The 24,137-nt window shown below is 47.1% G+C and overlaps 1 protein-coding gene across 1 annotated transcript in view; it reads left to right on the forward strand.

The window, feature by feature from the left end:
- The window catches only part of dnm2a (dynamin 2a), a 35,317-nt gene extending 13,199 nt beyond the window's left edge, over nt 1-22,118 (forward strand). The window contains exons 2-21 of the mRNA XM_080524313.1: nt 958-1,031; nt 1,191-1,340; nt 1,475-1,678; nt 2,892-2,990; nt 3,095-3,255; nt 3,798-3,940; nt 4,115-4,250; nt 6,372-6,439; nt 7,165-7,303; nt 9,382-9,468; nt 9,631-9,701; nt 11,175-11,226; nt 12,702-12,734; nt 15,128-15,238; nt 16,995-17,104; nt 17,236-17,347; nt 17,609-17,773; nt 18,048-18,271; nt 18,597-18,842; nt 19,472-22,118. Coding sequence (XP_080380439.1) covers nt 958-1,031; nt 1,191-1,340; nt 1,475-1,678; nt 2,892-2,990; nt 3,095-3,255; nt 3,798-3,940; nt 4,115-4,250; nt 6,372-6,439; nt 7,165-7,303; nt 9,382-9,468; nt 9,631-9,701; nt 11,175-11,226; nt 12,702-12,734; nt 15,128-15,238; nt 16,995-17,104; nt 17,236-17,347; nt 17,609-17,773; nt 18,048-18,271; nt 18,597-18,842; nt 19,472-19,541 — 2,455 coding nt within the window. The 3' untranslated portion in view covers nt 19,542-22,118. The remainder of the gene's footprint in view (nt 1-957; nt 1,032-1,190; nt 1,341-1,474; nt 1,679-2,891; nt 2,991-3,094; nt 3,256-3,797; nt 3,941-4,114; nt 4,251-6,371; nt 6,440-7,164; nt 7,304-9,381; nt 9,469-9,630; nt 9,702-11,174; nt 11,227-12,701; nt 12,735-15,127; nt 15,239-16,994; nt 17,105-17,235; nt 17,348-17,608; nt 17,774-18,047; nt 18,272-18,596; nt 18,843-19,471) is intronic.
- The last annotated feature ends 2,019 nt before the right edge of the window (nt 22,119-24,137 follow it).

Consider the following 24,137-nt stretch of genomic DNA (forward strand, 5'->3'; position numbering starts at 1 on the left):
ACCCCATCTCTCTATCCCACCTCAGATACCCCCCACCTCTCTCTATCCCACCTCAGATACACCCCACCTCTCTCTATCCCACCTCAGATACACCCCACCTCTCTCTATCCCACCTCAGATACACCCCATCTCTCTCTATCCCACCTCAGATACACCCCATCTCTCTCTATCAAACCTCAGATACACCCCACCTCTCTCTATCAAACCTCAGATACACCCCACCTCTCTCTATCCCACCTCAGATACACCCCATCTCTCTCTATCAAACCTCAGATACACCCCATCTCTCTCTATCCCATGTATGTGGCTTCCAGCAATGCAGTCTCTCAGGCTACACTACTCCTCTGTAAGCAGCACTGGCCTAGGTTTCTGTCAGGTGTTTACCGCCATGGGCACGGCTGTGGTGTAATCAACACAAGATAAACACAATAGATAAGTGCAATGGTATATTGCACCTTGTCAAAGTCAAGTTTTAGGCCTAGAAGCGAAATGCTTTTTTTTAATCTAGGGTGATATGTTATGTTATAATGACCTAGTAAGAAACCTTGCCTCACCTTTTTCCTCGAGAGGCTCTCAGCCGTGAAGTCATGCTGTGAGAAATTGAAGTGAGAAAGTACATCGGTACAAAGCGCTGCATTACAAAATCAATGCGACCATAATGACAAGTGTGGTGCACAAATGAATTAATCTGCAAGGACGTTATGATGAGAGAAAATGACTTTGTGACTTGTGATTTGTGATGAGACAGACCGCGTGCGTGAAACTCCCCAGTGGTAATCAATTTAGCACAGGACACGGTGAGCGGAAATGGACCTTGAGCGTAATGAATAATTTGACATTATCTCTTTCTTTCTCTCTCTCTCTCTCTCTCTCGTCTGTCTGCTCCCCAACCCCCCACCTTTCTGTCTCTTCCTCTCACTCTCTCAACCTCTCTATCTCCATTTCTTCATCTCCCAGGGACTTTCTTCCTCGAGGATCAGGCATCGTCACCCGCCGACCTCTCATCCTGCAGCTGGTCAACAACAAAGCAGGTGAGTCCTGAGTCGCCCCGGTCTGCTTTCACTGCAGCCCTGCGTCGGTGCCCTCACTGTGCCCCTCACAGTGCCTCAGGCAAGGAGCACTGTCTGCTCTGTCTGCTGCCCTCACAACCCCTTCATCTAGTGTCCCTGTGTGTCTCCTGCCGTCTGCAGAGTATGCCGAGTTCCTGCACTGTAAAGGAAAGAAGTTTGTGGACTTCGACGAGGTCCGGTCGGAGATCGAGGCGGAGACGGAAAGGATCACAGGCTCCAACAAAGGCATCTCGCCCATCCCCATCAACCTGAGGGTGTACTCGCCCAATGGTAATGTTCATAGCATTAACGGACGGACGCACACACTACTCATGTCAATGCTCATAAAGCATACAGTGTATCATGCTAACACACACACAAACACACACACACGTCATATATCAACCGGTCTCTTTCTCTGGCAGTGCTAAATCTGACTCTCATCGACCTGCCGGGAATGACCAAAGTTGCTGTGGGAGACCAGCCGGTGGACATCGAACATCAGATCAGGGAGATGCTGATGCAGTTCATCACCAAGGAGAGCTGTCTGATCCTGGCTGTCACCCCGGCCAACACTGACCTGGCCAACTCTGATGCCCTCAAGATCGCCAAGGAGGTGGACCCACAGGGTGAGGCCCACTGGCAGGGCTAGAACACAGGGGAGGGGGGACCCACAGGGTCAGGGGGACCCACAAGGGTGAGAGGGACCTACTGGCAGGTCGAGGGCAGAGTGAAAGGTTGGCTTTGACAGGACTAACTAACGCCATTTTCATGGGTACTTGGGGTTGGGTGGTATTGATATGGAATATGATATGGGATTTCACTATATCGCCAAAACCGCTCCTCTTATCAAAACACGGGCAGATTGTGTGTGCTGAAACAGTTTCATTAGTCGTCTTAACATGAATAGAAGACACACCATGACATCATTGAAACGTTAGCTCTCGTGTAAAATGAACAGCTTTGTGACAACGGAGACCGGCAAAATAGCAGAGAATATGCTTGAGATGAAATGGCAGGTGCGAGAAGAAATAGCAGAGAATTGACATGAGATTGAAAGCAAAACCCAATTTCCCTTCCCATCCCATCCTCTACTCTGAGTGGTTAACAGACTTCACGGCTACGGTGTTAGACAGGTAAGCCTATCAAATGGGTGACTGTTTCTCGTGAAGGGCTGAGGCAGTGACCATGCTGTTATCCCATAGGCCTGTGGAGCAGGACTATTAATGGTTTATGGAAACACATTCACAGCAACAGACTGTATTTGCAAGAGAAAAAGAGGCGTGGGAAAATAAGTCAGTACAAATAGTACATTTTTCTTCCAAACAAACGGGAGCGATACAAAATGAAAATGAAACCAACCGGAGGGGAGAAACTAAAAATAGCGTCCCATATCGTCAACAATTTAGAAAATACCGTGATATGATATTCAGGCAATATCTCTCAGCCCTAGTACTTGTATCAGAGCAGAGGTAGTTGCAGTGTGTCCTATGAAAGGAAGAGGAACAGGGCTAGCTATACTTTCTACTCTGAAAAGAAGGGAAACCAGGACCACGGCTTCCTCCCATCAACGAGTAAGGACAAAAAAATCACAGGAAGACCTACTATGTATCTTCCTAAACTTCCTCATTAAAATAAAATGAGCCAAACTCATCAACCCAGCATAGCCATTGTGAAAAGCAGAGAGCGACATTTTTCTGTAAAGTAGGTTATGTTTTCCTAAGGTCTGCCTTTCATTTTCTCATTCTCTTTATGACCACTGTCACTGTCAGGGGAGGGCTGGATTAGGTCTCGGTTAGTCATTCCACCTCTTAAGTCCTAATAAGGTCCGGTTCTGTCCAGGTCTGCGCACCATTGGCGTCATCACAAAACTGGATCTGATGGACGAAGGGACTGATGCGAAAGACATCCTGGAGAACAAGTTGCTACCACTGCGTAGAGGTGAGGATGGACACACACACACAAGCACGCACGGACACACACACACACACACACCCTCCCTCTCACCAACTGCCCTCATAACCCTGTGTGTGTGTGTGCTCCAGGCTACATTGGTGTGGTGAACCGTAGTCAGAAAGACATTGACGGGAGGAAGGATATCCGTGCTGCTCTGGCCGCTGAGAGGAAGTTCTTCCTGTCCCACCCGGCCTACAGACACGTCGCTGAGCGCATGGGCACGCCCCACCTGCAGAAGACCCTCAACCAGGTTAGCCACGGCCCTGCAGTCTCTCTACCCATCTTCATAGTTATCCCTCATTTTCTTCTCTTCCCCAGAAATTCTCTCCCTTCTTTCTCACAGGTTTCCCGCGGGTCCTTAAAATCCTTGAAAGTTTGTGAATTTGAGGGGAAAAAATCAAGGTCTTAAAAGTTTTTGAAAATAGACATGGGTCATTGAAAGGGTCTCTCTAAAAAACATATATTAAAAACATTTTTTACTTAGCTCGTCAACTACTAAATAAATCTCTGCATTGCTTAACTTTATCAATTGTTTTGCTGTGGTAGAGAAGGCAAGAGTGTTCACACATTCAAGCCTCTCTTTTTAATTGTTGTCTGTGAGCGGATAGTTCCTATTATATAAATTCTCATCTAGAACTGTCTAAAACTATGCCGTGTTGGGTCCTTGAATTTGAGGGAATTGAGTCTTGAAAGTCCTTGAAAGATGCTTGAATTTGATGTTTCAGAAGGTGTGGGAACCTTGTTCTCACTCCCGTCCCGATGGTTGTTCTCTCTCTCTCTTTCTCTCCTCAGCAACTGACCAACCACATCCGGGACACCCTCCCCGGCCTGCGCAGTAAGCTGCAGAGCCAGCTCCTCTCTCTGGAGAAGGAGGTGGAGGAGTACAAGAACTTCCGCCCAGACGACCCCACACGCAAGACGAAGGCCCTGCTGCAGTGAGTACAGAATACACACACACACGCGCACGCACACACACACACACACACACACACACACACACACACAGCCACACACATTGAACATAGCATGGCCTACGAACACAGACTGTACTACCTGAAGGCCACCTCAGTGGGTAACCCATAGGGTCGTGTCCCCCACTCCCTCGCCAGGATGGTGCAGCAGTTTGGGGTGGACTTTGAGAAGCGCATCGAGGGCTCAGGGGACCAGGTGGACACGAACGAGCTGTCGGGCGGTGCCAAGATCAACCGCATCTTCCATGAACGCTTCCCCTTCGAGCTGGTCAAGGTAATGTCAAGTAAATCTCTTTGACTGTGTGTCTTAATGCAGTTGGAGAAAGTTGGGGAAATTAGTGCTTTGAGACTATATGTGTGGTGGCCTGGGAAAACCCGTCGGATGTCGCTGGCGTTCGTTTGTGGCAAAGAGCAAAAATAGATGGAAATCGCGATTTTGGCGATTTTGATATTATGTGGTATTCTAGTACTTTGAACTCCATACTACATTATGGTGAATAAACATTTTAAGAAAACAAAAGAGAAAGTACTTATTTTTATGTTTTTGTGGTGGGTAGTTTGTCTGCATCACAAGCAGACAAACGAGACCGGCCGATCTGCATAGGCTCCTCCCCCGACCCGGAGGAGAAAGGAGATGGGGGCAGCATTTCTCATCTTTCACTTTTTTTGACATGATACATTAAAATGCTCATAACTTTTTAAAATAAAGGGCTATCTCAGTCATTCAACCAGTTATGAATAGCTGAGAACTTCTAATTTATGGAAATATTAAAAAATGAAAATGTCAAAATGCCAGTATTTGATACACTGCTGATTTTGCACGTTTTCCCACTTAGAAAGAATGTAGAGGTCTGTAATTTTTATCATAGGTACACTTCAACTGTGAGAGACAGAATCCAGAAAATCTAATTGTATGATTTTAAAGTAATTAATTTACATTTTATTGCATGAAATAAGTATTTGATACATCAGAAAAACAGAACTTAATATTTGGTAAAGAAACCTTTGTTTGCAATTACAGAGATCAGACGTTTCCTGTAGTTCTTGTCGCTGGGCAACACAGACTTTCAGCTCCCTCCAAAGATTTTCTATTGGGTTCAGGTCTGGAGACTGGCTAGGCCACTCCAGGACCTTGAGATGCTTCTTACGGAGCCACTCCTTAGTTGCCCTGGCTGTGTGTTTCGGGTAGTTGTCATGCTGGAAGACCCAGCCACGACCCATCTTCAATGCTCTTACTGAGGGAAGGAGGTTATTGGCCAAGATCTCGCGATACTTGGCCCCATCCATCCTCCCCTCAATACGGTGCATTCGTCCTGTCCCCTTTGCAGAAAAGCATCCCCAAAGAATGATGTTTCCACCTCCATGCTTCACGGTTGGGATGGTGTTCTTGGGGTTGTACTCATCCTTCTTCTTCCTCCAAACACGGCGAGTGGAGTTTATGCCAAAAAGCTCTATTTTGGTCTCATCAGACCACATGACCTTCTCCCATTCCTCCTCTGGATCATCCAGATGATCATTGGCAAACCTCAGACGGGCCTGGACATGCGCTGGCTTGAGCAGGGGGACCTTGCGTGCGCTACAGGATTTTAATCCCTGACGGCGTAGTGTGTTACTGATAGTTTTCTTTGAGACTGTGGTCCCAGCTCTCTTCAGGTCATTGACCAGGTCCTGCCGTGTAGTTCTGGGCTGATCCCTCACCTTTCTTATGATCATTGATGCCCCACAAGGTGAGATCTTGCATGGAGCCCCAGACCGAGGGAGATTGACCGTCATCTTAAATTTCTTCCATTTTCTAATAATTGCGCCAACAGTTGTTGCCTTCTCACCAAGCTGCTTCCCTATTGTCCTGTAGCCCATCCCAGCCTTGTGCAGGTCTACAATTTTGTCCCTGATGTCCTTAGAAAGCTCTTTGGTCTTGCCCATTGTGGAGAGGTTGGGGTCTGATTGATTGAGTGTGTGGAGAGGTGTCTTTTATAAAGGTAAAGAGTTCAAACAGGTGCAGTTAATACAGGTAATGAGTGGAGAATAGGAGGGCTTCTTAAAGAAAAACTAACAGGTCTGTGAGAGCCGGAATTATTACTGGTTGGTAGGTGATCAAATACTTATTTCATACAATAAAATGCAAATTAATTATTTAAAAGTCATACAATGTGATTTTCTGGATTTTGTTTTAGATTCCGTCTCTCACAGTTGAAGTGTACCTATGATAAAAATTACAGACCTCTACATTCTTTCTAAGTGGGAAAACCTGCAAAATCAGCAGTGTATCAAATACTTGTTCTCCCCACTGTAACTGGATCTGCTGAACCCTCTCTCTCTCTCTCTCTCTCTCTCTCTCTCTCTCTCTCTCTCTCTCTCTCTCTCTCTCTCTCTCTCTCTCTCTCTCCTCTCCCAGATTGTGTTCGATGAGAAGGAGTTGAGGAGGGAGATCAGTCACGCCATTAAGAACGTCCATGGTGTCAGGCAAGTGGAGAGGAGACCGTGACACACACCGTGAACTCTTGCTCTACCACTTCCTATGTCTACCATTGTGTAAAACTGACCCACAGCAGCATGTTTAGTCACAACGGACGGAGATGTCCAAAGAGCACTCTGCCACAGAACGAGCCGCCGCCGTTTTCAGCGAAATGTTGGTTGTGTGTGTTATCTAAACGTGTCTCATGCTCTCCCCCACACACACACACACCTCTCTCCCCACCTTTTCCTTCCTGCCATTTGTTTGTCTGATATTTTCCCCCTTGTTTTTTTCTCCCTCTTTATATTTCTACTAATGTCCATATCCATCTGTTGCCATGTGATTGTCTGGTTGTTCTCTTTTCCTTGTCCTTCTACTTCTAACCGTCTCTCTCTCTCTCCGTGTTTCGTATTCCTTCCTGTTATTTTTTGATGTACCATTTGTGGTTGTCTGCCTTAATTCTGTCTCTGTCTGGCCTTTTAACGTCTCTCTTTCTCTCTCTCTCTCTCTCTCTCTCTCTCTCTCTCTCTCTCTCTCTCTCTCTCTCTTCTGTGTTCCTGTATATTTGTTTATTCCTCGGGTGTGTTTCTCTTTCTGTGTTTAACCCTGTAAATCTCTAGCTATGCAATAACCTGTTTGTTGTACTTGTCTGTCTGTGTGTATGTATGTCTATGTGTATGTATGTATGTATGTTTGTCTGTCTGTGTGTCTTTGTCTCTCTGTGCGTCCTCAGAACGGGCCTGTTCACTCCAGACCTGGCGTTTGAGGCCATCGTGAAAAAGCAGCTCATTAAGCTGAAAACCCCCTGTATCAAATGTATCGATCTGGTCATTTCGGAGCTCATCAACACAGTCAGGCAGTGCACCAGCAAGGTACTGCAGGTGTCCAGCTACTCCTGACCCAGCCTGACCACAGGGGGGCGCACCTGAGGGGGCACACTCGCCCAGAGCAGCTGTCCATGGCCTCTTTGAATACCTTCGTCTTCTCTGTAAAGACTATTCAATACATTAAGTTGTGTGTCTGGCCAGAGGATTTGGGCTCTGTGCAGTTTGACCTCCCTCAGTCCGCCCCAGTTAGCCCTGTGTGCAGGTGGGACTGTCGTGTTTTTGGAGTGTTGTGACAGTTGTTGTGTCGTCGTGGAGATGGTTGTTGGGGGGGGGGGGAGGGGGTTAGCTTTTCCCTGAGCATCTCTGGTCTCACGTGGACAAGCTGCAGGTCTCACCCCAGTCCCTATCAGCCCAGGGATTGACATCAGCACACCACTGGTAGCACTGATATCAAACTATTGTTTCCTTGTTATGAGTTGAACATCATGCATCCACCTCTGCCTCACTGACGTAGTTTGAGAGGACCTGCCCTGGACGAGATGAGGATGTGAGAAACCTGCAGCTTGTCCTTTTCTACTTGCTTGTATTTCTATAAAAAAGATAGAAATGACTAACTAACTAAACAAAATACTTTTATCTCTCTCTCTTTCCTGTCTTTCTGTCTCTCCTCCCCTCTCCTCTTGTTATTTCTCTGCCTATCCCTTTCTCCACTGCCCCACCACCACCACACAAATTCCCCTGGTGCCCACGTCCCCTCACAGAACGGGGCTGTTCACCCCTGACCTGGCCTTCGAGGCCATAGTCAAAAAGCAGATCCTCAAACTGCGAGCGCCCAGCCTGAAATGCGTGGACCTAGTGGTGTCTGAGCTCACCGCACTCGTCATGAAGTGTGCCGTCAAGGTAACCAAGGATAGACCCCAGCCGCAGGAAAGAGGAGATTTACGACAACAGGGACGCCCTGGGATCTAGAGCATCTCGCCGTGTTAATGCCAGTCTCTGTCCTTGCCAATCAGAACCCAAACTCTAATGAAACCATCCCCACCCCCATATGCAGTGCTTAGATTGTACACCTCCCATCCCCTCCCATTCCCTGTCTTTTTTTCCGACGGCCCATATGGCTCAAGCATAACGATCAAGCATCGACTTGCAAATCACGTACACAATTTCAAAACATATCTTGTTCAAATTTCCTCAGCCCCTTCATCATTTGTCTGACTCATTTTGATTCCATCACATTAAAGCGGTTCTCCGCGTCATGTCCCACCCTGCACTGCCTCCCTCCTCCTCAAGGCTCAGACCCAGTCTGTAAGCACAGTAGAGCACGGGGCTAGGCTCCCTCACTGATCCAGACGATTGGCATTCTATTGTCTGCTTAACCGGATGGAAAGGGAACGTGAGGGAAATCATGCAAATAGCTTGTGGCTCTCTTTGCTCAGGGAGAGCTGTAGTGGTGTGTTACCATAGCAACAGTGCTTATCTGCCATCTTGTGGACCGAGGGGGGAACTGCATTTTAAAAGAGCCACACACTCCAGCCTGAACACTCCCTTCCCACCGTGATATTATCACTTCAGCTGAAGAAACCACCGCGCTTCACTCTGTCATTCAACCTCCTCTCCATTTTCCTGTATTCTTCACTAATATGAAATAATATCAAACTTCACCATCAGCTTGGGATGAATATGCTTTTTGATAAGTAGGAGTGTCTGTATTCATACTCATTTCATTTATATAAATGCAATCGAATGCAATATCATTTTGATACGTAGTTATTTCATTGAATGCTCTAACGTCTGACTCCAGTAAAGGAGGTCATTATCACAGCATTACTCATTGTTTCCGTCTTGATCATCCCCAGCTGACGGTAAACGCCTCACTGCCTCGTAGACCACAGGCATTCATCCTGTGTGCATGCTTTTAGGTGAGAAAGTGTGTGAGTGTGTCAGTAAATATGCTTAATCAGGGCTCAGCACCTATCTCCTTCCCTTTCCTGTACTTTCCTGCAATTTATCTATGGGTATGGGAGGTAAGTCTCCAAGTAAATCCGTGCAAAAGCATGTGTGTGTGTGTGTGTGTGTGTGTTTGTACAGTCAGTGTTGCAGTTGTGTGGTGTGTTACCTTGCAGTTGGGTTCTTACCCCAGACTGAGAGAGGAGACGGAGAGGATCGTCACCACCTACGTCAGAGAGAGAGAGGGCAAGACCAAGGACCAGGTCAGTGCTCCGAGACTGTAGAGAGAGAAAGACGACCCCGCATGAGAATCTTAAGAATTTGTCTTAACGCCACAGTGTCTTATGGTCTTCTCTCTCCGTTTAAATTGAACAATTTCGATTTGAACAATCCATTGTAACAACGGTTCTTTGTCGGTGATCCAGGTTCTGCTGCTGATTGACATTGAGTTGTCCTACATCAACACCAACCACGAGGACTTCATAGGCTTTGCTAAGTATGCATCCCCTCTTCCACCGTAATTCCTTTCCCTGTCAACTCCCCGTCCCTTCTTATCCCATCCCACCCCACTGCTTGTGTCCTAGCACCCAGCGACCTGCCACGGTGTGTCTGGTGACCCGGGGTGCCCCTCTAACTCCCTGCTGCCCCAAGTCCCATCTGCACCTGCTCATCCCTCTGGACTGCTGTGTGCAGACTGCAGAGACCCCCCCCCCCCCCCCCCCAAGGGCTACTGTGTCCCCATCTCAGATGTGTTGGTCTACTCTCCTGCTGTTGTCAAAGAAAAACTGAGTTTGAACGTCCGTTACTTTAAAACACTAGTGAATCCCACTGGAACAGGATGATTCTAACAAGGAACGGCATCGCAGGATAATGAACCACATGCTGAGTGCAGTGACACAGATTAGTCTAACAAGCATATCACTATCATCAGCTAGAACATCAACTCCGTAGCCTGCCGGGGGGGGAGGGGGTTAGGGTCATGGAGGGTCAGTCTAGCATCGGCATCTGTCCTGCATGGTCCTCATTAACCAGCTGAACCCAGCATGCATCAGTTGTCGGGGTTGCGTTCCCTCACTGACCTCTAGGCATTTGGATCGCAAGGTCCCTTATTTGGAGTGTGCTTCAAGAGTCTTAGTTTTGACAGCGGTGATTGACAGTCTTGATTACCAGTTTGGTGTTGTGATTTGCACGTTGCTGACCGCTCAGTCGCTCCTGGAGGATGCTCTTTAAGAGAGAGGGCGGTGATGTACGCTCCTGATCCTGTTCATCCTCCAGAGAAGCAATTAACGTAGGACTTCCCAGCATGTAGCGGTAGCCGAGAGGAGCCTCTCTCCTCCCCCCTCTTTGCTTGAGGTTGATGCCTTTGGCTTGTGAGTAATGTTGGGCGGCTAGGTCTAACGAGCTCGTCCGAGTGTGTGCGCTGCGTGTGGGTTTCTATCCTGCGCATGGAGCATGGTGGCGGTGAACTCAGGTAGGGGGGGTTGTTAACGGCTCTGGCGACGTCACTTTCAGTCTTGACTTCAGAAGGATGGATGATGGTAGCCCCCCGGGGTACGGCAACAACAGGTGGGCTGTCGGATATCACACAAGGGTGTGTGTGTGTGTGGGTGGGTGTGTGTGTGTGTGGGTGGGTGTGTGGGTGTGTGTGTGGGTGGGTGGGTGGGTGTCACCATCCCCTCTGCCCCCAATCCCCCAATCCCCCAATCCCCCCCCCCCCCCCCCAATGCCCCCAATCCCCCCCCACCCCCACCACCACCACCACACACTTTCTCTGTCTGTCTGTGGATGATCACTAGAGTGTACGGATAGGATTGAGAACGGTTGTGAACAGATGTGATTTATTGCGTAGTCCTTATTATTGCAGGTACCACGGTGATAACCTGTTTGTGATACTAAATGTGTTTTCTCCCCTTCTTTCTGTTTGGTCTTTCTGAAACCCTCCTCCTCCTCCTCCTCCTCCCCATTACAGTGCCCAGCAGAGGAACACTGCTGCCAACAAGAAAAGGGCCATTCCAAACCAGGTAGACTTCCTCACTCTTCTCCTCACCCTGTTAGTGTTTCCTGCCCCACCCTGTCTTAACCTATCCCAAAGAAAATCAAGCAGCTTTGTCCACTGACACTGCCCCTGTGTGTAACCAGCATATCCACCACCCTTGTTAACCCTACCTGACCCTATCAGCCTAGAGACTCACATAACCTCCCATATATACTCCCCATTCATTCACTTTATAGCCAAGGGGTTTCCATAAAACCACTGCTTATAGCCAAATGCCCTAACAGACAAGCCCACACCCATTCTTTTGATAAAACTAGGTATGATTTTAATAACCCCTTTAGCCATTGTGTTTTTAAAATGTTTCTCTGCTTAAAAAAATGTGTTCTGTAAATCCTGAAGTGATGTGATGGCTGCTTCACTGTGATCCACACTAAAAGTGCACCCCGCTCAGGTTCTGTGTCCCAGTAGAGGTACATTTTTGACAGATTATATTATCCCAGAGCAATGCCATATGCAACTTCCATCTCAGCAAGGGGAGAGTTGCCCTAGTGAGTCATTGAGCCCCTTCCCTGCTTCCCTGCACTCGGACAGCTGTGTTTCTACTACCACTATCACTCTGATCATGTATTTGCATGCACTGGAATACAGCCAAGGCATGAACCTCCCCCCACCCCCCCGCCCCCCCTTCCCCCACAGCAAAGCAACAATGAATCACTGAATGATGTTGTTTGTTTTCCAGTGTTCCTACTAACTCGAGCACTTTTGTATTGTAATTCAGAATATGCATGGACCCAGTCGCCATTAATGAAGCAACCAATATGACATAACCGATTTGTGGTACTTTTTTTGTGGAAGTCAATCTAATTGCATGTAACTCTGTTCTCTTGCTCCCCCTCTCTCTCTCTCTCTCTCTCTCTCTCTCTCTCTCTCTCTCTCTCTCTCTCTCTCTCTCTCTCTCTCTCTCTCTCTCTCTCTCTTACTGTCTCTCACTCTCTATTTCTCTCTCACTCACTCTCTCCATCTCTCACTCTCTATGGCTGTCTCATGGATCCCATCCTTTTCTATCATTCTCCCACAATCACAATCTCTTCCTACTCCTTTCCTCCCCCCCACCCCAAACACACCCAATGCTTGCTTGCTTCCTCCTTTCTCTCTGTTACGATTTATCCTGCCATCCTTTGCTTTAACCCGTCCCCCTTCCCATCATAGCACGGTGAGATTCTGGTAAGTACCCCACAGATCCAAGCCACACCCTGTTAGGGGTCAGCAGGGGTCACCCAAGCAGGAGAACTGAGGCCATCACAGGTTAGCCAACCAGGACGCTCTTAGAGAGGGAGGGAGAGAGGGTCTGGGGTCAACTGTATTTGGGGCCATAAGTGTTCTGACTCCTTGTTTCAGGCTACTCCTCTTCACCAAGCTCCCCCCCCCCCATACTGGAGTTGATGCTTGTAAAAAAAATTATGAGCTGTTTATTTCTCGTCATATGTTTCTACTCTGCAGCTAAGCGGACTGAGAGAGGGCGAGGAGGAGAAGGTAGAATCTTAAGTCTCAAAGACTGACGGCAAACCTGAGATCAATTACAATCCTAGAGTTTTAATTACCGTAATCGGTAATGGTATTGTCAATAACATCCGGGTTATGCTCAGTAATTTCTGTTTTCTAACAAGCTAGTAATTGTCTTAATTGGACATAGATTATTACTAACTTTTTATGTTCCCTTTTTTTCTAAAACGTTAAAACCAGTTCTGAAACTTCTCTCTCCAAGCACATCCAGAAACGTTTGCATCATGGTTTGTACCACTTGGTGAAATGTAATTACTAATGTGATTGTCTGTGAAAGAACAAAGAAGAGTGTGGGTGATGTATCCTCATCCCTGTAAGAGTGGCCAGTGTCAGTTCTCCTGCCTTTGGTTCTCACTCCTGCTGCCCTGGGCTCGGTGGCCAACACAGTTTGCCTTGTGGAGAATCATCTCCAACATCACAGGGATGGGGCGGGGGGCGGGGTTTGGGTTTGGACATGATGAATCACACTAGACACACCAAACTTTTGTGATTTGTGTTTGTGAGTGGTTTGTCTTCTCTAAATGTTTTCTCTACATCCTCTCATGGATTGCCAAATGAAACCATATCAAACTCATCATTGCATGTTAACACGCTCACTGTGCTCCAATCGTCACTATTTTACCTGGACACTCTTATCTCTCACCATAACAACTCTTCTGAAGCTCTTCATCACTTAAATCAGGGAGCAGAGGGGGGGCAGTGGTGGGAGAAGGGCATGCAGGGGCTTTATGATTCTACAGCTTTGATCGACATTCCCGTAATTACATTATTAATAGCGGCAATTATTACATTATTAACAGCAGCAAAAAGGTGTTCATTGAAACAATTGGGGGCTTGTGAAGTTGGCTGATCAAATGTGATTTGAGGAGTTATGAATCAAGTTTTGTATCCTTTTGGAAAAAAATACAATACATATATCCACGTTTACAAACTTGCCAGACAACAGTTGTGTGTAGATGGATGGAGAATGTGTGTAGAAATGTTCCCTGGTAGCTTGATTATTATTTTTTAAAATAGCCCAATTCCTACCACCTGCCATTTCTAGGCCATCTTTGTTTCTATGTCAGTTCCCCTGTTTGGACAGAGCTCATTTTCCACCCACCCTCCTCACCAGACATGCTTATTTGAGACGAGAGTATCGAAAACAAAAGCATCTCACATGTCTGTCACCTCATACCCTCATCTTCTGTCTTTCTTCTCGTGCACTTGTGTCGTAAACGAACTCACCACTGACATTAAGGCCGGGGGTTTTAACTTAACTCATTTCTGAGGGGGGTTTGAGGCATTTCCCCGACAAGGCAAACTACACTCTGCTTTTTTAAACTTATTTCTATTTGCCTTCTCTCTCGTTCCTTTTCCTGCTTTTCCTACTAATGTGTATTTCCCCCCTAAACTCACCCCCGTCCTCCTGAGAAAACACAAAGGAGAGGGAGAGGTTGAGGTCCGTTTTAAACTGGGCCTGTTCTCCTAGCGGAATCGGCCTTAACAGAATGTTTTTGATGGTTCAATAGCTGTGCCCCCTGATGCTTATAGCACTGCATGGGGTCTAGATTCCTAATGGTAGCAATGGCTAAGAGGGTCACCCTCATCCAAAACACTTAACTGTTGTTAAGTGCCTCTGCATCTCACTTTTTCCTCCCTCTCCTCTCTGAAACTGAACCGTGGTTCAGTCTACTCTTCTCTCATTATTTCTCTGCATATTACCTTCCTTACGGCATCTCCCTCCCACCCCTTCCTCCTCTCACCTCTCCCTATTCCTTACCTCTTGCTCTGCTGTCCGTAGCTAGGTATTTAGCCCCTCTGCCCTACACTGGAGTGTATCCGTGCCCAGTTAACCCCACTAACCCTTGTCTGTTTTAACGACTGTAGGAGTGTATAGGGTAGTGTGTACTGACCTGCTGACCCTAACATACCACCGTCAACCCCTTGTCCTTTGACCCTTTTGTGGGGCCCGTTTGGTCTGGACACCATCTGGCCCCATTTTGTTTGTTTGACACTCAAGCCTTTCTACATTTTCAGCTAATTCTCCCTTCTGGGTGATGCTTTTGTGTTCTGTCGTCGTTGTACATACCTCAAGCTTAGTATTTCCCAGAGCAGTATGCTCCGTTAAGAAGTAGCAGAATGCTTAATGACTTAGTGTTGCTATTGAACTGGAGAAAGCGAAAACACTCACAGTGAGTAATCAGGTAAGGTTTTTATTAGTTTTAGTCACGTTAGTCTTACAGTATCACCACATACCAGGAGACAGTGTCTTTACCTCAATGAGCCTGTATGACAAACATGTTTCCCCTCCGTCCTGGAATACCCTCTCCCCCGCCACCCCTCTCTTTCTCCCACCCCCCACCCCCTTTCAACTATGACAGGTGATCCGCAAAGGCTGGCTCACCATCAACATCAGCATCATGAAGGGAGGCTCCAAGGAGTACTGGTTCGTCCTGACCGCCGAGTCACTGTCCTGGTACAAGGATGAGGAGGTGAGAGACTGGGCTCGCCCTGGGGGAATAAACACTACATGCATGCTGCCAGAGAGAGAGGGGACTGAACCACCCCTCCTGATGACCAGCCCTCGCTCTGATATATAACCTGCATCCTACCTCCTCCCCCTCTCACTGCCGTTGTGGGGGAGATCAGGCTAGAACACCATTGAAGGCCCCCGGTGGCCTTGATGACTCCTCTGTCTCTCTTCCATGGAGTGTGTGTGTGTGTGTGTCCCGGCCCAGCCTAACCAATGTGCAGACTACTGTTCAGCTGCAGCCTGATGAACAGGTAGTCTGAACACTGGGCAGGCGGGGGGGTGAGGGGGGGAAGGGCCGCCAGGTCGTTGTGACTGCAGGTCAGTGCCCTAGGGACAGGACTGGGGGCAAAGGGAGACAGAGTAAACATTCCTTTGAACCCGCCCCAGATAAAGAAACCACACACGCAGGTCCAAATACAACTGCATTGATACATGTAGCCACACTATAGTAAGTAGGTTAGGTTTTTCTCTTTTCTGCATAATAAATTCAACTTGATAATTAGCAATAACTCAGTACATTTTACAACTTCACCAAACTGGACACTGTTTGCCCTCTCCAACTACATAGGGTTAGGGAAAGATTTAAATGCATTTTAGGTCCTTTGAAAGGTTGTAAATGCATGCACGAGGCTAATTTTGTTTATTATTCTACTATAGTATTACATCTCTCTTCTGTTTAGACAAACATTTAATATATAACATTAACATTTGATATATAACAAACTGAAACCCCACAGCACGGATGACGTTATCTTAACATTTAAGATTTACACATGCATGCATTCACAAACATAGTCTTATTCCTGTACTTGCCGGTGATCCACTGTCGACGTTGTCCCAGAACAGCCCAGGCCTTGGCCGTGTCGATGCGCCCAGCCAAACCCCCCCAAAAAAGCCTCAAAAAGATACTGGACGGAGCAAAACACCACCCTTTGACCCACAACCTTACCTACTCCCTAAAAATGACGGGTACTATTCAGTCTCTACCAGTCCTCGCTGGCTGAAAAGGAGGGAAAGCGGGAGAAAGGGTATGAGAGAAGGAGAGAGGGAGGATGGTAGAAGCCAACTGACGTGGCAGGCGGGCTGAAATGTTCCAGCCGGGATCTGACTTTGGAATTTGCAGGAAATCGTACTGGGTTACTGGGGGCGGGTTTGGGGGATGTGTGTGTGTGTGTGTATATGTGTGTGTGTGTGTGTGTCGGCGTATATGTTTATGTATCGGTGCATATGTTTGTGCGTATGTATGCTACATTTGTCTGCTTACAATATGTGAAAGTGCATGGATGTTTGTATGTCTTCATGCGTGTAATTAAGTATTTGTGCTTCAGTTAGTGAGCGTGCGTGTCGAGGGGGGCAGGGGCTTGTGTGCTGCTCTGAGTGATGTAACTGTTGAGACTGTGCTGCTCTCTGTGTTAGCGCAGACATAAACGTTTCCAGATGCTTCTTCTCAACAGTGAAAGCTGGCGCCCCCATCCCCCTAGCACTCCCGCCTGCTCCTCCTCTTCTCTCCCTCATCCTCCCGTCCCTCTCACCAGCTTGGTGGTCTCCCCAGACAGAGGAAACACATTCCACCCTGTCTGCTCATTGCTGGAGCAGCTCAGTGCTTGTATCAAGACCGTTTTGTCTCGTCCGTGAATGGATTTTACAATGCCTCCTCCTAATGTTCATGGTTGCGATGTTTTCCTTCAAACACTTTCTTTTCTGTGTCACTTAAGGAAAAAGAGAAGAAGTACATGCTGCCCCTGGACAACCTGAAGCTGAGAGATGTAGAGAAAGGCTTCATGTCCACTAAACACATCTTTGCCATCTTCAACACTGAGTCCAGGTCAGAGTTTGTGGATGGATGCATTTCCGGGGTGTCTTGAGCGGCCGTTTGTTAGTATGTCCCTTGTTTTCATCCGGCTTTTCATCCGGCTCGGTTTGACCTCTGCGCTGCATCCGCTTTCCCCCAACCAGGAACGTGTATAAGGACCTGCGTCAGGTGGAGCTGGCCTGTGACTCCCAGGAGGACGTGGACAGCTGGAAGGCCTCCTTCCTCAGGGCAGGCGTTTATCCTGAGAAGGACCAGGTATGACACTACCGTCACGGCAGAGGTACTAGAAAGCTGAACCGTATGCCCTTCGATCTGGAGAGACCGGGTCTCTCTTAACATCCCAGGGAGAGCAGATGTTATAGGCAGTGGTGTGTACTGTTTATAACACCGGTGGCAGAATATTAGATGTATTCACTTCAAGCACTCAACTCGAAGAAAGGGCCAGTCATGTTGACAGCGGAACCAAATGGAACAGCCCCGTACTGAACAGTATGAGTGTTGTGTTGTGTTCCCCAGGTAGAGGGTGAGGATTCTGCCCCTGCAGACACCTTCTCTATGGACCCCCAGCTGGAGAGGCAGGTGGAGACCATCCGTAACCTGGTGGACTCCTACACCGGCATCGTCAACAAGTCCATCCGAGACCTCATGCCTAAGACCATCATGCACCTCATGATCAACAACGTGAGTGGAGAGAGAGCGGCTGTCCTCCGGCTGTCGTCCGGCTCAGTCTTGTCGGACCACGGGTTCTGTGAGAAACGTGGTTAGGTTGGAATGCTCTCCACGGGTGTGGAGTTCCTGAGCTTATCGAGGCGGCAGTGATTCTTGTTTCAGAGTCCACTGGACGTTAGTCTGAAGCCGCCGGCGTCCCTCCCTAGCCTCTCCTCCACTCTTCCCTCCCCTTTCCTCCCCTCCCCCTCTCCTCCCCCTCCTCTCACATCTCCCTCTGCTCCCTCAGGCCAAGGACTTCATCCACTCGGAGCTGCTGGCCTACCTCTACTCATCTGGGGACCAGAACAGCCTGATGGAGGAGTCGGCGGACCAGGCCCAGCGCAGGGACGAGATGCTGCGCATGTACCACGCCCTCAAGGAGGCGCTGCACCTCATCGGTGACATCAGCACCACCACCGTGTCCGTCCCTGTGCCCCCACCCGTCAACAACAGCTGGATGCAGGAGTCCAGGTGAGGGGAGGGGAGGGGAGGGGAGGGGAAGGGAAGGGAAGGGAAGGGAAGGGAAGGGGAGGGGAGGGGAGGGGAGGGAAGGGAAGGGAAGGGAAGGGGAGGGGGAGGGGGACACCGCTGGGTTGGGTCGGACCGTAGTGTAGGCCATGACATGGGGGAGATGGGGATTTAGAGTTGGAGCCTTCGTCAGACATTTAGATGACTTGGGTAAGAGACTACTTTGTGCATTTCTGTCGTGATGTAGAATGTTTCTTTTTCTTCCTCTTCCTTCTTTATGTGTTTGTTCTCTCTTTCCACTCGTCGTTCTGCTCCCGCCCCTCCCCAGTCCCACCCCCCAGCGTCGACCGGTTGCAGCTGCGGCCGCCGCTCCTGCTCCCAGCCGTCCACCTGCAGTGCGAGGCCCGACGCCGGGACCACCGCTAAACCCCTCCCCAGCATTCGGGGCGCCCCCCATCCCCTCTCGTCCCGGCCCCCCCGCCAACGCCTTTGGCAGCAACAGCAGTCAGGACCCCTTCAGTGCACCCCCGCTGATCCCCTCTCGCCCCGCCCGCATCCCCCCCGGTGTGCCCAGGTAAGACCACCGTGGCTCCCCTCAGTAAGAGCAGTTACCGGTTCTTACCCAAGGATAACGACGCCTCACATAATATTATGCCCACTATTCCTTGTTGAATTCCCAGGTTATCAGTGATGCCACTATAACGGCAGCACCAGGCTCTTGAGTGTCTGTTGGTTTGGTTAGATAAGGAGCCCCCCCTGTGACACAGGCCTCTGTCACAGGGCCTCCATTCTCCTTTCTGTTGCACCCTTCTTCTTCTCTTCACTCCCATCTCACTTCTTCTCTTCACTTCCATCTCCTTCCCTGACGTTGCTTTCCGTTCTCAGTTTCTCAGGAACCCATGTTCCTCATGAATACGCCGCCCATCTAAGTCATCTCTCCCTTCTCTGGGGCCGATTCTCCTCTCACTGGCTCCTGGTTCTCTCTCTCCTTTCCCTTCATATCTCTCTCATAACGTTCTACCCTCTCTCCTCCCTCATTTCTCCACTGGTTGATTTCATCACTTTCATCATTCTCACTCTCTCTCTCTCTCTCTCTCTCTCTCTCTCTCTCTCTCTCTCTCTCTCTCTCTCTCTCTCTCTCTCTCCTGTCTCTCCGTGAGCATGTCTCATGCCTTGTTCTTGCTCTTTTTCCCCCTCTTGCAGCAGAAGACCCCCTGGCGCTCCTCACCGGCCCACCATAATCCGCCCTGCCGAGCCCTCCCTGCTAGACTAGACCCTTGTCCCATGCCCACCTGTGTGTGTGCGCTATGGCCAGAGGGAGGGCTAGAGAGGAGGGGGGGGTTACTGATATCTGTGCACATTTGATATGCATCTTCCAGCCTTACTTCATATAGTCGACTTAAACTGTTCTCTCACATAAGCTGCTAATTCCCTCTCTTTAGTCTCAAACCCATGTGGAGGTCTCTCTCCACATGCTTAAGAAGAAAAGAAACCTTAACCACTTGAATATTTAGAATCAGGAACGGAATTGGAATCAGACTGTTCATGGTATTATTAACATATGAGGTCCACCTGTTTCAGAGGAGTTACTCACCTTTGACCAGCAGGGGGCGCTGCATCAGCTGTGGATGGTCATATGGATCTAGTAGGGTGACATGCCTTTTAGCGACCGGTGTAAAAACCATTTTTTTTGTAATATCTGAACAACCTTCTCTGAAAAGGTGCACTGCAGCTTAGTATAGACTTTTAAAATGTTAAAGGCTGGCTTTCCCTCCCCCCCTCCTTCCATCTTTAGATTGACCTGGAGCCCAACCCTAGACCTCTGTGTAATATACACATTCATCCTGTTGTTAAATCTTTCTTGGTTTTCTATCTGATTTCATACTGAAAATAGGTTATCGTTATTATTATTATGGTGGTGTTGATGTTGATTTACTTTTTTCTTGTTATTTTATTTGAGTGACTTTGTCCTTTTAATGACCCCGTATGTAGCTTTAAAACAAATCTCTAATCACAGCAAAATCAGGCATATAAAGTCAATTTAGTAAAGAGCTACATATGAGATTTGAGAGTAGCTTTTGTCCATTATTTGAATATCCTGCCACAATGAGAAGTTAGATTGACCACCCTAACCAAGCACTTCTGTTATTTCCTTGAAAGGCACTCAGAGTCAAGGTTTTACTTCACTATTATAAGACTATGCACAATAAACATTGAGGGGAGAGAGAGAGAGAAGGTTGTCTGCACTTTGTGAGATGATTTTTCTCCACTAGTTCTTGTAGAAAGTAGTCCCAACAGTGTCTTTAGTCTTGAGTTAACCCCACTGAGGTCTCTGATGGACCTTCGTTAATTTTGTTCCGGACTACAACAGGTTAACAGAGATGACGGTATCCTCTCAAAGAGGACAGGGAGTAGGGTGAGAGAATAGGGTTTTGTAGACTGGGAAGCTATGTGGTTACTAAAACATGGGTCTTGGCCACCCTCCCGTTATGGTTGATGGACCCTCCTGGTCGTTGAAATACCATTGTATATAACTTTATTGTGGAAGGACAGCCTCAATTCAGACACAGAGATAGGGATGTCTCATTTTTAAAAGAAGGACCTATGGAAACCATGTTAATGATAATAAATTGAAACCAAACATTTTAAATGTAGTTACCATACTAATGGAAGCACTAACACAGCCGTTTATATTGAATAGCTTGGGACGTAGGGAAACTGAGATTGGTAATCTCCAGATACATTATTTATAACCTGGGCATTTGTCATCATTATTGTTTTGATTGCAAATATATGTCAGCTGTATACTATACAGTACTTTCCCCTACTCCCCCCTTTGGAAAGGGAGACTGAAGATCTCTCTGGGGTGATACTGCAGGGCTCCACAGACCAGGGTCTCAACTGTCTCTACCTTTTGTCCCTACCTTGGCGGGTCAACAGGAGTGGAGTGTCTCCACAGCTGTGATTCTTTGCTGATGAATATCAATATTTGATTGCTCTGGGAGGGTATTTGATCATTGATTTTTTGTTATTTTGTATTATTATTATTGGCAAACCTTGGGGAGGGGGGGGGTTAGAGGGGTGAGTGACAATGGACTGCTTTGATGTTTTCTGTTTTGATTTGATGATGAATATTGAGGGTGAGCTGGTGGTGGGACTTGCTCTGCTGTTTTTGGTGTACGCACATCCTGCCTGGAGAGGATGTCTAAATAGTGTTGAGCTCAGCAAATGCCTTGTGCTCCTCACAGAAAGGTCAACTAGTAAATCTGCAGTTTGAACTGAACAAGATTGAAACTGTCTAAAACCACAGACTCTCGGGCAGAATGTGCTTCTCTTCCCCTTTCCTTCTCATCAGGTCTGGCTTCAGTGACAGTGCCCGTGGGTGTCTAACCTCAGCTAACTCCAATTAGTTAGACCCTTTGGCAAATGTTGTTTGTCCATGCAACGATTTAATCTCTTGACCAAATATAGAACTTTAAGCAGGAAGATCTTGACCCCCCCTACATTAACTTGTCACTCTCTGACATGGAGATGTTGTAAGGGGACATACCGTAGACATTTAATGGAATAGACTCACCTCAGCATCTGTCACTGTAGCCTGTCCCCCTCCCCCCCCTCATTGATGTCCTGTAATGTGTAAGGTTGTGGTGACTCAGCCTTTCTCCCTGATGGATGTACCCTCCCTACCCCACCACCCTCTCTCCCCTCTCTGGATCTGGGCGATGGGGTGGGGAACCTGCATACATCTCTTTCTTTTGTTTTTGCAAAGCCTTGTCAAGTGCCTCTGTAGCAATTAATGGATTTCAATAAACAAATGAACAGATTTGGAAAGGAGAGCTAATAAAGAGGTATTGTGTACAATAAAGGGACTGGCTGTGGTGGTTGGTGTCTCCTTGTGTCTTGTGTGATCCTCTTCCTCCCCTCTCATTGGATTGCCTGGTTCTTCTCCCCTTGCCTGTTTCCTTTCCCTCTCTCCTCCCTCTGCGTTTTTGTAGATATAAAACCTAAGCCTGCAGATGTTGCTATGGAAACTCTGCCAACAGGCCTGTTGCCTTTTGACTTCAGTAAAAAGCGGAGAGAAGTTATGAAGGATAAGAAATCCTGCAAGTGTTTTCTTTGTTCTTTCTTCCTCCCCCCAGCATTTTCACTGAATGCCAGGTATATATAATATGTTATACATATATATATATATATATATATATGTATACATATACCTCAATCCTCATAGTTGTAGACACAACAGTCAAGGTGGTGGGAGCAGTCTTTCCTTTGTATCATTTCTAGTTACTTGTACTTTATGGCCTATTCTACTTGACTTTTATTGTCGTCTGTTGCCACACAATACCACATTGTATGTAGAAAAAAGGCCAGCTATGGTTCATGACTACAGTTTGATTGGCAGGAACACATTTGCCACTACTGAGTTTCTAGTTGTATAGGTCCCATGCTGTTTGTGCAGACAACCCATTGTCTGCTGTGATGTTATCTTTACATTACATTTTTACCATTTAGCAGACCATTTATCTATGAATGCATCATTCCCACTCTTCACTCACAGTACATAACAAACCTTACAGCATTACGACTCAAGGAGACATGGATGGGAGAGAAACTGATTAATGCTGCTCTTATCATTACGATTGTTCCTGAACAGGCGGCCTGCTCCTCGTCGAAACCAGTGGTGACCCTGCCCCAGAGCAGGGGATTGGACATGCCCAGTCATCACCTCAAGAGGAGAACCGAACAGACAAGCAACGGTTTATTCAACTCTGAACACCTTGTCCCTCTCACTAACATATACAATACGTTTCAGAGCTGATGAGGCTCGGGATTAGAAGCCATATGTTTTTTGACATCAATGCTCATTAACCATTATATATTCACCCTTTTTACAATTACTGAAGGTCTCTACTAAAATGTATTCATAAAAAGAAGGCATAAGATGTCATAAAACATGTCTGCTAAAGTCAGGGTTGGAAAGTCATAACTAGCTTAATAGCTGGTATAAAATAAGTTTTGAAAGTGTGTGGAAAGTATTCTATGACATTTCGAGCTCCACTGGGGTTAGCGGACTGTTCTGTCTGTTCAGATAGTGTAACTACTCACTCAGTCAGGACTGGTTTTACATGTGATTTTTTAAATATGTATAAACTTAGAGAATCTAATTGTTTTTATACTGATAAATTGACTGGTCATGTGCCAAATATCTAATGACACAGCTCATTAAACAAATGCTATATCTCATGGGGCACATCCTCCCCATGATTCCATGAACATTAGTACATTTTGAAATAGGGGCATTACTCAACAGTTCATAATACATTTTCTGCATAATAGTGAGTTAGTTTATCAAACGTTGTACGAGACACTATTGAAATATGTATTTGAAAAAATTGGGGACTATAGGTTATTATAACTTGTCTCATGTAGCAGAATTGTCTGTAAATGTGAGAAATTAAAATGTACCATTAATTGCAGTGTTCAATGCTACACTTGATTGATTTGTACTGTAAGTTGGGGGACATCACTAATGATGATGGCCCTTGTGCTATAAATGGCTTAAATAGAGAAAATGGTCTGAGAGAGCCTTCATGGTGAGTTTCAAGTGGTGAGGTGAAGGATTGTAGAAACAGGTAGTGCTGGGGTTTGCACAGATGAGTAAGATAGCAGGCAGATCTGTAAATAGTAACATTATAATGTTGACTGCCTTCTCCAATTCTAAATACTGTTCAAGGTCTATCAGCATGGGTAAAGCTCTATTTTTAAACTTGTAATAAACATCGTCATAGCTTATGATTAGGTCCAGCACGTACGTATGTTGGACTATGTAAAACACTGCTCGTGGTATACATGAAAAAGGACAAATGAA

Source organism: Nansenia antarctica (assembly GCF_963989245.1).
Source record: "Nansenia antarctica genome assembly, chromosome: 2".
In the NCBI taxonomy this organism is placed as follows: domain Eukaryota; kingdom Metazoa; phylum Chordata; class Actinopteri; order Argentiniformes; family Microstomatidae; genus Nansenia; species Nansenia antarctica.